This window comes from Taudactylus pleione, unplaced genomic scaffold (genome assembly GCF_031769625.1).
Source record: "Taudactylus pleione unplaced genomic scaffold, aTauple2 ptg000169l, whole genome shotgun sequence".
Lineage (NCBI taxonomy): Eukaryota > Metazoa > Chordata > Amphibia > Anura > Myobatrachidae > Taudactylus > Taudactylus pleione.
Window position 1 is genome coordinate 1,663,386 of NW_028284571.1, and position 14,366 is coordinate 1,677,751.

General features: G+C 45.5%; 1 protein-coding gene across 1 annotated transcript in view; it reads left to right on the top strand.

Annotated features, from left to right (window-relative positions):
* CNGA1 (cyclic nucleotide gated channel subunit alpha 1) overlaps positions 1 to 14,366 on the top strand; it is an 81,521-nt gene that overhangs the window by 45,036 nt on the left and 22,119 nt on the right. The window contains exons 2-3 of the mRNA XM_088475280.1: positions 9,924 to 10,038; positions 11,718 to 11,837. Of these exons, the coding sequence (XP_088331406.1) occupies positions 9,935 to 10,038; positions 11,718 to 11,837 (224 nt within the window). The 5' untranslated portion in view covers positions 9,924 to 9,934. The remainder of the gene's footprint in view (positions 1 to 9,923; positions 10,039 to 11,717; positions 11,838 to 14,366) is intronic.

Here is a 14,366-nt window from a genome sequence, read left to right on the forward strand (position 1 = left end):
ACTGATCTGTCAAACAACCTGAACATAAGAAATTTCGGATCATAACATATTCTCTAGGTTCAACATCATGACAGTTTGTTTCAGGCATGTCTGGTAATAACATTTTCAATTTCTGTTGCTGCTGTTTCAACTGTTTACTCATTGTTATAAGATATTTCACAGTAACCTCATTATTGCTCTTCAAATCATCCTGTGGACTTATAATGAAGTGAGGTTGTCTCCCAAACAGTATCGCAAAGGGGGACAGATTAAAAGGAGGTCTAGGAGTGGTCCTGATGCTATGGAGAACTAGCGGTAAGGCTTCTGGCCATCCTAATCCAGTTTCAGCCATGATCTTGCTCAGTCTGTTCTTAATAGTACCGTTCACTCTTTCCACCTTCGCGCTGGCTTGCGGCTGGCAGGGGGTGTGAAGTCTAGCACATGTTCTGGAAAACAGCTCCAGTGAAATGAGTACCCCTATCACTTTCTATGATTCTAGGATACCGTATCTGCATTCAAATTCCTGAACAATCTTTTTAGCAGTAAAAACAGCAGTATTAGTGGCAACTTGATATGTCTCTACCCAATTAGAAAACACATCGGTACAAACTAATACATACTTGAGATTCCTGCAGGGTTGTAATCGGATTAAATCAATTTGTATTACCTGAAAAGGACCATCTGTCGGAGGGATATGAGACGGTTCAGTTGGTATTGTCTTCCCAACATTTTTCCTCAAGCAGGTTAGACAGGACACTGCCCTTTTTTCAGCTTGGGAAGAAAAGCCTGGTGCACACCAATATGCTCTGACCAACTTGCACATACCTTGCTTACCTAGATGAGTCAGACCATGCGCTGCCTCAGCCAGGCTAGGGTAATATGCCCTGGGAGCAACAGGCTTACCTTGTCCATCTCTCCAGAGTCCAGAGGACTCCTGACCACATCCCTTTGATCTCCAGACTTGGAGTTACATTGTGTTGTTTAAGTGTTCCCTGTATTTCTTTGAGTAGTGTATATATGTGTGTGTGTGTATACCCAAAAACGAGATGTAGTCAGCATCCCGGCATGCAGGATGCGGATGAAATACTGGCGCAGAAATCCCGACGGCATCAGGATCCTTGTTTTCCCAGATGAGTCAGACCATGCGCTGCCTCAGCCAGGCTAGGGTAATATGCCCTGGGAGCAACAGGCTTACCTTGTCCATCTCTCCAGAGTCCAGAGCATCTCCAGACTGCCTTTTCCTGTATGGAGCACAAATTGTGTATCTCAATTAATTTCTGGGTGTCAATCATTTGGAAAACCATCATTTTATCAATTTGCATTTTTACTTTTAACCCTGCTGCCCATTTGGCAGCTTCGTCTGCTCTGTTATTGCCCAGTGACACCGGGTCTTCTTCACATGTATGGGCTTTACATTTGATGACAGCTACTGCCTTTGGTAGCTGGATCGCTGTCAAGAGTCCTTTTATGTGGTGTGAGTGTGCAACTGGTGTGCCTGCTGCTGTCATAATAATTCTAAGATGCCAAAGAGCCCCAAAATCGTGTACTACCCCGAAGGTATACCTAGAGTCAGTGTAGATATTACAGGGCCGAAACTAGGATTTTCGTCACCAGGGGCAAGATAGTAATTTGGCGCACCCCCCTGGTAATTCCCCCTGCAGCAGTGCCCCTATAGTAATGTCCCCTGAGGTAATGCCCCTGTAGTAGTGCCCATATAGTAATGCCCCTGTAGTAGTGCAATTATGATAATGCCCCCATAGTAATGCCACTGTAGTAGTGCCCATATTGTAATGCCCCCATAGTAATGCCCATATATTAATACCCCCATAGTTGCTCCCCTGTAGAGCCCATGCTCCCATATTAATGCCCTTGTGATAATGCCCATGTCCAGATAATAATGCCCCTGTGGTAATGCCCATGCCCCCCATAATAATGCCCCTGTGGTAATGCCTCTGTAGTGCCCATGCCCCAATAGTAATGCCCCTGTAGTGCTCCTGCCCCAATAGTACTACTCCTGTAGTGCTCATGCCCCTGTAGTGCTCATGCCCCAATAGTAATGCTCCTGTAGTGCTCATGCCCCTGTAGTGCCCATGCCCCCATAGTAATGCCACTGTGGTAATGCCCATGTCCCCATAGTAATGCCCCTGTGGTAATTCCCATGCTCCCATAATGTCCCTGTAGTGCTCATGCCCCATTAGTAATGCCCCTTATTGCCCATGTCCCCATAATAATGCCCCTGTGGTAATGCCCATGCCCCCATAGTAATGTCCCTGTGGTTATGCCCATGCCCCCATAATAATGCCCCTGTGGTAATGCCCATGTCCCCATAGTAATGCCCCTGTGCTAATGCACATGTCCCCATAGTAATCCCCCTGTAGTAATGCCCATGCCCCCATAGTAATGCCCATGCCCCTATAGTAATGCCCCTGTGATATTGCCCATGCCCCCATAGTAATTCCCCTGTAGTGCAGCTTATTAAAAAAAAAATACTTAGCTTGAACCCTGCTCCAGCATCTAGCGTCGCGTCCGGTCCGCTGGCTGCTACTCGGAACTATGGGGGAGATGTCATGACGTCTCCCCCATAGTGCCCGTGGGGAGAGCCGGAAGCTGGAGTTTGGGAGATAACTCCAGCCTCTGGCTACACCGCGTCGCTGCAGAGAAGGAGCCGGACACCCGCTGGTAATAAATATTACCAGCGGACGTCCGGCTTGGAGCCTCTCTGCAGCGCTGGGCTGGAGGTCGCTACCTAGTTGCTACCCTGGATATTAGCTGACTTACCTTCTGCCAGCTCACATGCTCTCCTTAATGCCACCAGTTCAGCCACCTGTGCTGAGTGAAGTGGACCAAGTGGTTCGGCTTCTACAACATCCTCGTCATCTACAATAGCATAACCTGTGCATAATTCTCCTGTGTCAGTTTGTCTATGACAACTCCCATCCATGAAAAATGTCACATCTACATTTTCTAATGGTGTATCACGTATGTCAGGTCTTGCAGTAAAGATCTAATTCAAATATTCCATACAATCATGTGTGTCAGTATACCTGCAAAACTCACCTTCAACCAGCAACTCACTCTCCACCCTTTGTGCATCCTGAGGCACATATGGTAAGTACATTGCTGGGTTTAACGTACTGCATCGTTTAATGGTGATATTTGCAGATGCCATTAGAGCTAGTTCACATTTCGTGAACCTAGCTGAAGAAACATGTCTGGTTTGGGCAGAATTCAGCAACGCAGATACAGCATCATTTTATCATGACCTAATACTACATCCTCGCTCTTACTGACCAGAAGAGCGGTTGCTGCTATACTTCTTAAACACTTTGGGAGTGATCTTGCCACAGTGTCCAATTGTGCACTGTAGTATGCTACAGGTCTACTAGCATCACCATGTTTTTGTGTGAGGACACCTGCTGCACAGCCATCAGCCTCCGTACAATATAAATCAAAAGGTTTTTTATAATCTGGTATTCCCAATGCAGGTGCTTTCATTAGACTGTCCTTAAAGTTAAGGAAAGCCTGCTCTGTTTCCTCAGTGTGTGTGACACGATCGAGTTTTGAGGATGACACCAATCACCTCGCGATGCGCTCGCGAGTGGTTCGATGTTAGGCCGCTGCGCATACGCGAGACCCGGCTAGCGATGGGCGTTCTGTCGCTCCGGGTCTCGCACCAAAAGGGGGCGGCTGTCGATATTGATCGACAGCTCACACCGTTTTGGAGGCGTGGCGGTGGCTTCACAAACGGAGCAGTTACCATGAGAATGCCTGCCGTTTGTGGGTTGCCCCACTGACATCACCAGTGATGTCAGTGGGAGAGCTTCCGGCTCTATTAGAGCCAGAAGCTCTCTGGGGCTTGCGGCCACGAGACCCTACCACAAGGGTCTCGTCGCAAGCCCGATGGTCGCGATGGTCTTGACCATCGCAACCATCATCCTGGCCGCTCGCAATAGCTGTGGGTGGGCCGCCCACAAATGGCAGGCGTTCGCATGGGATCGCCTCCGTTTGTGAAGCCACCCCCACGACACGCCTCCAAAAAAGGTGCGAGCTGTCGATCAAAATCAACAGCCGCCCCCTTTTGGAGCGAGACCCAGAGCGACGGAGCGCCCGTTGTTAGCCGGGTCTCGAGCATGCGCACGTTGGAGCCGGCTCCGTCGTGCACATGCGCAGTGGCCTAACATCGACCCGCTCGTCTGAATCAGGCCCTGTGTGCGTTCTGTCAGTACAGATCCTGTGCTGGTGCCAATTGGCAATCATGGGACTTGTACTCAGACCATCGGGTTTACTTACAACTCTGAATCAGTTCCCATAGTCAACACTAATGATTTTGTCTTGGCGCTATAATAAACGCCTGCAATGTGTGCATCTATGGGTGACTCTTATATTAGTGGCTCTTTCACATAAAGCAACTTTTAGTTCAGTGCTCCGTTAAGTAATCACATAATGGGACTGATTTATAAACCCCGAGCAGTAAGAACATTTGTGTAATTCCAAGTAAATATATAAATGAATATACGCTGCTGTAGGGGAAGAAACATAATAAGGACCTGAACTGTCACACGGTGATTCTCTTCTTCTCCAGAGAATACGGTCAGTCCTTGCTGGGGTGCGACACTTCTCACTTGTGTCATAGACATCGGAGAACAGGTCGTATTTATATGTGGGGGCACAGTTGGTTTTTCCTTCCATGAAAGCCTGGAATACCTGCAGTAACAAACATTTACATGTAATGGTTCGGTGACAGCTGACCTTTTTTTGATGACTACTTTTGACCAATATTTGGGCTAAGTACCAGGTGTGTGCAGGATCTGCGCCTGTTTTACTACAGGTTCCCATCAGTGAGTGCAGGTACCTGCCCTATTCTAGGTGCAAAAGTTACACCTCCAAAAAGGCGCACTTGTCTAAGTGTGAGCGCCACATCACACCCCACTTTCATCCCTTCAGTCTTTCCAACGGGCTGCCAGCCAGGGCAGTAGCTAGGGTAGTGCGGCCGGTGCCATCGCACAGGGCACCACAGGTCAGGGGGCGCTGTTTGGGCCTGTCAAATATCTGTTTATTATCATTCTTGCTTGTAGCTTCCTCTTATTTCATCCCCAGCATCTCCTATCTCTTCGGCTGGCCCTTCCCCATGAAGCCATGGCCCTGTTTTGGGTGCATTATGTCCCTTTGAAAAATGAGGGGGGCGCCAATGCTTTTCTGGCACAGGGCACCAAAAAGTCTAGTTACGGCTCTGCTGCCAGCATAGATACAGTACTACACCCTGGTGGTATACCAGTGACTGTAATTTCTGGCAACTCTCACACTGCGGGAAAAGGATTTCATATTGCTGAGAAGTGCTAGCAGGAAATGCTGGGAATTGTAGTTTAACAGCTGGAGGATGCCAAGTGTCCTAAGTCTAATGTAGTTCATTCTGCCATTGTCAGTTCTTTGGAAAATGTTACATAGGACCTGGGGGTAACAATCAGATGACTTACAGGATAAATACAACATCCATGATTGTCATACCTGTCCTCCATTCCTCTGGAGGTTGATAGTTGAAATCACCACACCAGAAGACATAGGGCTCTATTTATTATGATTATTTTTACTAAAATAAAGTGAAAAAGGGTGTTTTCACACAATTTTCACATTATTTTAGTTTCACCTAAAGTTACTAAAGGTCAATTGGAGTAGAATTTGTCAAATTCTACTCCAACCCCTAATTATCACTTATTTTTAGTAATCACTTCGCATTTCCCATCATTATAATGGGTAATGCGATCTGCCTGGTAGTTACTAAAAATAAACTGTGAAAAAAATACAGGGGGAAACCCTGTGATAATAACGCCACCTGGAGGTGGCGTTATCCAGGGTCTTCACGGTTACTGGACACCTGCTTCGCTCTGACAGGCATAGCAGAGCCCAGAGCCAGCCTCAGTGTTCAGCTGATCCAGGGTCTCCCCCAGTTACCGGACCACTGCTCTGCTCTAACGGGCAGAGCAGAGCCCGGAGCCCGTCCCAGTGATCAGCTGTGTGGTCTAAACAGACCACACGCTGATCACTGCTAAAAAAAGAAAGAAAAGAAAGTTAAAAATAAAACTTACCTGAGTCCAGGGACCAGACCGTGATGTCCTCCCTCCGGTCAGCTGGTCTCCCAGCCTGCACTGGTGCCCAGTCATCACCTGACCGAGTCCCAGTGCAGTATGGGATGTCAGCTGACCGGAGCCACCGAGGACATAATCGGAGCACCGATGAATGGAGGATGGTGTAATTAAGGGGGAAGGGGGGTCGCGGGGGTGGGGCTTAATGCCGGTGGCCAGGGCTTATTAACGGTCGGTCGGCGCATGCGTCAGGACTTTTCACTGTATTTTTTGCAAAAATACCGTGATGAGTGTGCGGAGGGGATTCGCAGGGACACAGCTTTATTGCAAGCTCTGTCCCTGCAAGGGATTTGTAGTAAATGCCTGTGATATTGCCTGAATTCGCAATGCGAATTCAGCCGGTAATATTACACTACAATCTGCATTATAAATGCGGATTGTAGTAAACAGAGCCCTTAGTGTCAGGATGACAGTGAATGTAGTATCACATGTAGTACCAGAATGACAGAGAATGTAGGATCACAAGTAGTGTTAGCAGTGGCGTAACTACGCCCCCCGCAGCCCCCGTGGTGGCTTGGGGGTGCCAGGGGCCATTGCTTTGCCACAGCAACTGTGTATGCTGGCCTCTAGAGTAATCAGAGGCTAAGGAAGCCTCTGATCGCTTCAGAGGCCAGCGTTCCCAGTGACACAGTGCGCATGTGACGTCATGATGTCATCCACGTCGTGAGGAGCCTGAGCGGCCGCGCCTACTGGATCAAGTTTGATCCAGTCAGCATGGCAGCGGGAGCTACAGCCCGGACGGCAACCGTGTAGAATCAGGAAAGAACTGGGATCAGGTAAGTACTGGGGGGGCACTACTTTAAGGGACACAACTACAGGGGCACTACTTTAAGGGGCACAACTACAGGGGGCACTGCATATGGGCTCAACATCAGGGGCACTGCATATGGGCACAGCTACAGGGGGCCCTGCATATGGGCACAGCTACAGTAGGCACTGCATATGGGCTCAACTGCAGGGGGCACTGCATATGGGCACAACTACAGGGGGCACTGTATATGGGCACAACTACAGGGGGCAATGTATATGGGCTCAACTACAGGGGGCACTGCATATGGGCACAACTACAGGGGGCACTGCATATGGGCACAACTACAGGGGGCACTGCATAAGGGCGCAACTACAGGGGCACTGCTACAGGGGGTATTGTATAAGGGGCACTGCTACAGGGGGCATTGCATAAGGGGAACTGCTACAAGGGGGCCTGCATAATGGGCACTGCTACAGGGGGCATTGCATACGGGCACTGCTAAAGGGGGGTCTGCATAAGGGGCACTGCTACAGGGGGCCCTGCATAAGGGGCATTGCTACAGGGGGTATTGCATAAGGGGCACTTCTACAGGGGGTATTGCATAAGGGGCACTGCTACATGGGGTATTGCATAAGGGGCACTGCTACAGGGGGCATTGCATAAAGGGTGCTACTACAGTGGGACTGCTACAGGGGGCACTGTATAAGGGGCACTAACTTGATACACACAGTTTACAGGTTATAAGCTATGTTCCCAATGATCTGGTTCTACACAGACATAGAAACTGTGCAACCTGTCTTGAGCTGAGGTGACAGACTGGCAGGAGGATTGGTGAAGTAGATCTGTTAGGGTGGGATGTAATGGGCATTACTGTGTGGCATAATGTGAATGTAGCATCACATGTAGTACCAGAATGATAGAGAATGTAGTATCACATGTAGTACCAGAATGATGGAGAATGTAGTATCACATATAGTAACAGAATGATAGAGAATGTAGTATCACATGTAGTACCAGAATGATAGAGAATGTAGTATCACATGTAGTACCAGAATGATAGAGAATGTAGTATCACATATAGTAACAGAATGATAGAGAATGTAGTATCACATGTAGTACCAGAATGATAGAGAATGTAGTATCACATGTAGTGTCAGGATGATAGAGAATGCAGTATCACCTGTAGTACCAGAATGATAGAGAATGCAGTATCACCTGTAGTACCAGAATGATAGAGAATGTAGTATCACATGTAGTACCAGAATGATAGAGAATGTAGTATCACATGTAGTACCAGAATGATAGAGAATGTAGTATCACATATAGTACAAGAATGATAGAGAATGTAGTATCACATGTAGTACCAGAATGATAGAGAATGCAGTATCACCTGTAGTACCAGAATGATAGAGAATGCTGTATCACATGTAGTACCAGAATGATAGAGAATGCAGTATCACATGTAGTGTCAGGATGATAGAGAATGTAGTATCACATGTAGTACCAGAATGATAGAGAATATAGGATCACATGTAGTACCAGAATGATAGAGAATGTAGTATCACATGTAGTACCAGAATGATAGAGAATGCAGTATAACATGTAGTACCAGAATGATAGAGAATGCAGTATCACATGTAGTACCAGAATGATAGAGAATGTAGTATCACATGTAGTACCAGAATGATAGAAAATGTAGTATCACATGTAGTACCAGAATGATAGAGAATGTAGTATCACATGTAGTGTCAGGATGATAGAGAATGTAGTATCACATGTAGTACCAGAATGATAGAGAATATAGGATCACATGTAGTACCAGAATGATAAAGAATGTAGTGTCACATGTAGTACCAGAATGATAGAGAATGTAGTATCACATGTAGTACCAGAATGATAGAGAATGTAGTATCACATGTAGTACCAGAATGATAGAGAATGTAGTATCACCTGTAGTACCAGAATGATAGAGAATGTAGTATCACATGTAGTGTCAGGATGATAGAGAATGCAGTATCACATTTAGTACCAGAATGATAGAGAATGTAGTATCACATGTAGTACCAGAATGATAGAGAATGTAGTATCACATGTAGTACCAGAATGATAGAGAATGTAGTATCACATGTAGTACCAGAATGATAGAAAATGTAGTATCACCTGTAGTACCAGAATGATAGAGAATGTAGTATCACCTGTAGTACCAGAATGATAGAGAATGCAGTATCACATGTAGTGTCAGGATGATAGAGAATGCAGTATCACATGTAGTACCAGAATGATAGATAATGTAGTATCACATGTAGTACCAGAATGATAGAGAATGTAGTATCACATGTAGTACCAGAATGATAGAGAATGTAGTATCACATGTAGTACCAGAATGATAGAGAATGTAGTATCACATGTAGTGTCAGGATGATAGAGAATGTAGTATCACATGTAGTACCAGAATGATAGAGAATGCAGTATCACATGTAGTACCAGAATGATAGAGAATGTAGTATCACATGTAGTACCAGAATGATAGAGAATGTAGTATCACATGTAGTACCAGAATGATAGAGATTGTAGTATCACATGTAGTACCAGAATGATAGAGAATGTAGTATCACCTGTAGTACCAGAATGATAGAGAATGTAGTATCACATGTAGTACCAGAATGATAGAGAATGTAGTATTACATGTAGTACCAGAATGATAGAGAATGCAGTATCACATGTAGTACAAGAATGATAGAGAATGTAGTATCACATGTAGTACCAGAATGATAGAGAATGTAGTATCACATGTAGTACCAGAATGATAGAGAATGTAGCATCACATTTTGTATCAGGATGATAGAGAATGTAATTTTGCATGTAATGTCAGGATCATAGAAAATGTAGTATCACATGTAGTATCAGGATGAAAGAAGAGACTATGGAATACGTTTAAAGTACCTCATACCCTGTAACATCTTTTATAGATATCAAAGATAACTGAATTAAAGACAAAGTCAGTTTGCAGCATACGAGTGACCTGTTCATTATCTGTTTATTTTTTCCTTTAGGAAGCTATACAATGGCCAAATTAATAAATACTCATCATACTTATGGCACAGTTCCCAAAGTATCAATACAGGACATGGATGAAGAGATCAACAGAATGGAAAATGGTGAATGCAGGTAAATATCTAATTTATCACCACAGTACGGCCATTGCTGTTTTTGCCATCAAACGAGCATATCTATAATGGGTACAGGGTGTGCAGAGTTCACAGGCCCTGGGTCCTGGGGGGTACCACACTGTATAACCATAACAAACCTCACAGGGTCAGTACAATGGGTGCCCCCCTTAAGTTTCAGCAGTGCCATCTTTAGGGCAACACTCTCGAAAAGATGGCACGGTGAATATCAATGGGAAGATGTTATCGCCGGATGAGTGTAAAGCTGCATACACACGTGAAGATTTTCTGTCCAACCATCCAACTAGTTGATTGGTTGGAATGAAAATCTGGTAACGTATGGGAGTAAATGATGATCAGCAATTTGCTCCTAAATGCCAGAAAACAGATGAAAATGGTAGTCAGACAAGTTTGTTAAATGTTTGATCTGAACAATTTGTTCAAACAATAGTTTTTGTCCATTTTCCGGCATTTGGGAGCAAATTGCTGATTGTCCATTTGCTTTCTTACCTTACCAGATTTTCATTCCAACCAATCAACTAGTTGGATGGTTGGACAGAAAATCTTTACATGTGTATGCAGCTTAAGGGAGGGGAGCCTGCTGCACGTCAAGATTTGTAGGGACCTGCCCAACCCTCAGTAATGATATATGTCACAAACTTTTTGGACTCGGAGGTGTCATAGCACTGGGCTGTAATAGAATGTTGGAAGTTGCAGTTGAAAAGTTATATAGCACAATTTTAGTCAATATTAGAAGTTAAAAAAGAACAGGTTCTTGTTACATAGCTACAACAGAAAAACAGGTATCCAATTTACTTTTACACAGTACAGTATGTGATTCATACATGGAGAGTAAATCAGAGTTGCATGTAAAAGATGCCAGTTTCCTTGTATTTATTTTTAAATGTACGGATCTTAAAATACATTCAACCTAAAATCTAGCATCCACATGTGTCCAGATTTATTTGTGGTAATGATCATGTAGACGCATAATTTACATTTCTCAAAGGGGTATGCTTAACTTATATCTACACAACCTTACTGCGGTGCATTTGCACATGAATGCCCCTGGTTTGACTCTCCAATAACTGGTGCCCACAAATGCCGTATATACGTGCAGATCAAAATGCTGTCGCAAGTTGAGGGCATGCGCAATACTACACATCAGGGCCGCAGCTAGGGTAGTGCGACCAGTGTCATGGCACAGGGTTCTGCAGGGTAGGGGGCGCTGTGTGGGCCTGTCAGTTTTCCTGTTTGTTATCATTCTCACTTGTAGCTTCCTCCTCTCTTATCCCCAGCATCTCCAGGCCTCCCCTATCTCTTCCCTGGCCCTTCCTCATGAGGCCATGGCCCTTTTTTAGGTCCACTATCTTATGTTCCTAATTAAAAAATGGGGGTGGGGGTGCGGCTCTGAATGCTCTCTCTGGCACAGTGCACCAAAAAGTCTAGTTACGGCTCTCCTACGCATGCACTAGTATCATTGCAATATACAGTGATCAAATCACCACTAGGACAACTTGGCCTTTATGACTCGAATCCTGACTAACAGGTCGCACAGCAGCCCAACCATTATGAGAAAACTGTAAGAGCCTTTGAAACATCTCTCAACAGTAAAGCAATGAGAGTTTTATAAGCTTCCGAGCAGCAATGACAGCATGTACTATTTATCTTGTTCAATAGCAGATTTCTAAATAAGCAAGAAGAGAGTACTGGTGCAATACACACAGCAGAACATGTCAAATGCTACAGCATATACTCAAGCAAGAACCGTGTACATGCGGTGACTGCAACACTACACCGGTAAGTAATGGATTTCTACAGGCAGCATTAAGCTGTTTCTGTTCACAGATGTTTTACACAGACACACTTTCCAACTCTCTGGAGGACTCCAGAATGTTTGGTGAGTCCCACAGATACCCTGAATAGTACAGTATGTCACCCTCCCACATCCCGCCCACTTTCTACTAAAATGGGTGGGATGTGGGGTGCAATGACACTGTTCCCAAAGAACTGCGTCATCTTGCGGTGTAATTATTATTATCATTTATTTATATGGCGCCACAAGTGTTCCGCAGAGCCTTACAAAGTACAGAAATAAATAGGTGACAAGTGACTTACAGAACAATACAATACAATGCAGGACAAAGGACATGGATAATATACATACGGGTCTAGTTACTATGGGGAGAAAAGGGGGAAAAACGCTAAAGACAGAGAAAATCCCTGTACATAATGCTCCTCAGTATGTACTAAAGGGATTTTCTCTGCCAGCGTTAAGTGCAGGCTACAATATCACACTGCACCTGGGGCACTTAGAGCTGCCATAAACCATACCTCCCAACTGAAGCAGGACAGTCCCATTTTTCTGGGACTGTCCCGCTGTCCCACCCGCGGGCCGCAGTGGGGGGGAAGTTGGGGAGAGCACAAACTGCTGCTCTGCGGGTGTGCAGGATGAGAACAGATGCCGTGCGCATGCACACGGCATCTGCTCTCATGTGAACGGGCTGCCCAGCATATCGGAGAGTGCTGGGCACGCCCCCAAAGTGGCGAAAACGGGTGAAGCCGCGAGGTTCTGCCTCGTTTTCCATAAGCTCCACCCCCTTTAGCATAAGCCATGCCCCCTTTTCGGGAGCGCGACCTGTCCCTCCTTCCCATCATCAAATGTTGGGAGGTATACATAAACACCTATGGGTGCTCTAAGTGTCCCAGGTATTACTAAGGGGAGAGGGCACATACCGTCTGCTGACTTCTCCAGCGCTGATATCGACTCCTGTATCTGCTTCTCCGCACTGGAGAAGCAGGACTTGAGCTGTGTCAGGTTGGCCGTTTTTAAATAAAGTTTGTTGAAAAAAAATGGTGAGTAACAGCTCTGTCCTTCCCTCTCACCACCCCCCACTAGCAGCAGTGTCCCCCATTTTTGCAAGCCCCACCACCCATGAATAAACAGCAGAGCCTGGCCATATTATATATCTATATGTATATATATATATATATATATATATGTACTGTACATGTGCGTGTGTATATATATATCTCTACATATATATAGGTGTATATATTAGGGGTGTGCACCGGCCACTTTTCGTGTTTTGGTTTTGGATCTGGATCTTTCTTCGTGTTTTGGATCTGGATTGGTTTTGCCAAAACCACCCTTCCGTGTTTTGGGTTCTGAGTTTTGTGTTTTGGATCTGTATTTTTTTTTAAAAAAGCATAAAAACAGCTAAAATCACAGAATTTGTAGGTTTTTCTGCTCCTATGCTATTATTAACCTCAATAACCTTAATTTCCACTCATTTCCAGTCTATTCTGAACACCACACACCTCACAATAGTGTTTTTATGTCCAAAAGGTTGCACCGAGGTAGCTGGATGACTATGCTAAGCGACACGAGTGGGCGGCACAAACACGTGACCCATCTAGGAGTGACACTGCAGTGGCAGACAGGATGGCAGTTAGAAAAACTAGGCCCCAAACTGTACATAATGCAAAGAAAAAAAAGAAGTGCAAGATGGAATTGTCCTTGGGCCCTCCCACCCACCCTTATGTTGTATAAACAGGACATGCACACTTTAACAAATCAATCATTTCAGCGCCAGGGTCTGCCACACAACTGTGGCTGAAATGATTGGTTCGTTTGGGCCCCCACAAAACAAGCTGGCAATTAATGTGTCCCTGCACAAACTGGCTCTACGGAGGCAAGATGTCATCCTCATCCTCCTCATCCACCGATTCCTCACCCTCTTCAGTGCGTACATCCTCATCCTCACAAAGTATTAACTCGTCCCCACTTGAATCCACCACCACAGGTCCCTCTGTACCTTCTGGAGGCTGGTCTCCCTGGAAGAGCTGATAATTCATTTTGATGAACATCATCTTCTCCACATTCTGTGGAAGCAACCTCCTACGCCTTTCGCTGACAAGGTTCCCGGCTGCACTAAACACTCTTTCGGAGTACACACTGGAGGGGGGGCAACTCAGGTAAAATAGAGCCAGTTTGTACAGAGGCCTCCAAATTGCCTCTTTTTCCTGCCAGTACAGGTATGGACTGTCTGACATGCCTACTTGGATGCTGTCACCGATGTAATCCTCCACCATTCTGTCAATGGTGACAGTATCATATGCAGTGACAGTAGACATGTCAGAAATTGTTGCCAGGTCCTTCAGTCCGGACCAGATGTCCAAACTTGGTCCTGCCTGCCCTGCATCACCGCCAGTGGGTTGCTTAGGATACCTAAGTTTTTTCCTGGCAGCCCCAGTTGCGGGAGAAAATGAAGAAGGAGCCGTTGACGTGTCACGTTCCGCTTCAGCTGACAGTGTGTTCACCAGAAG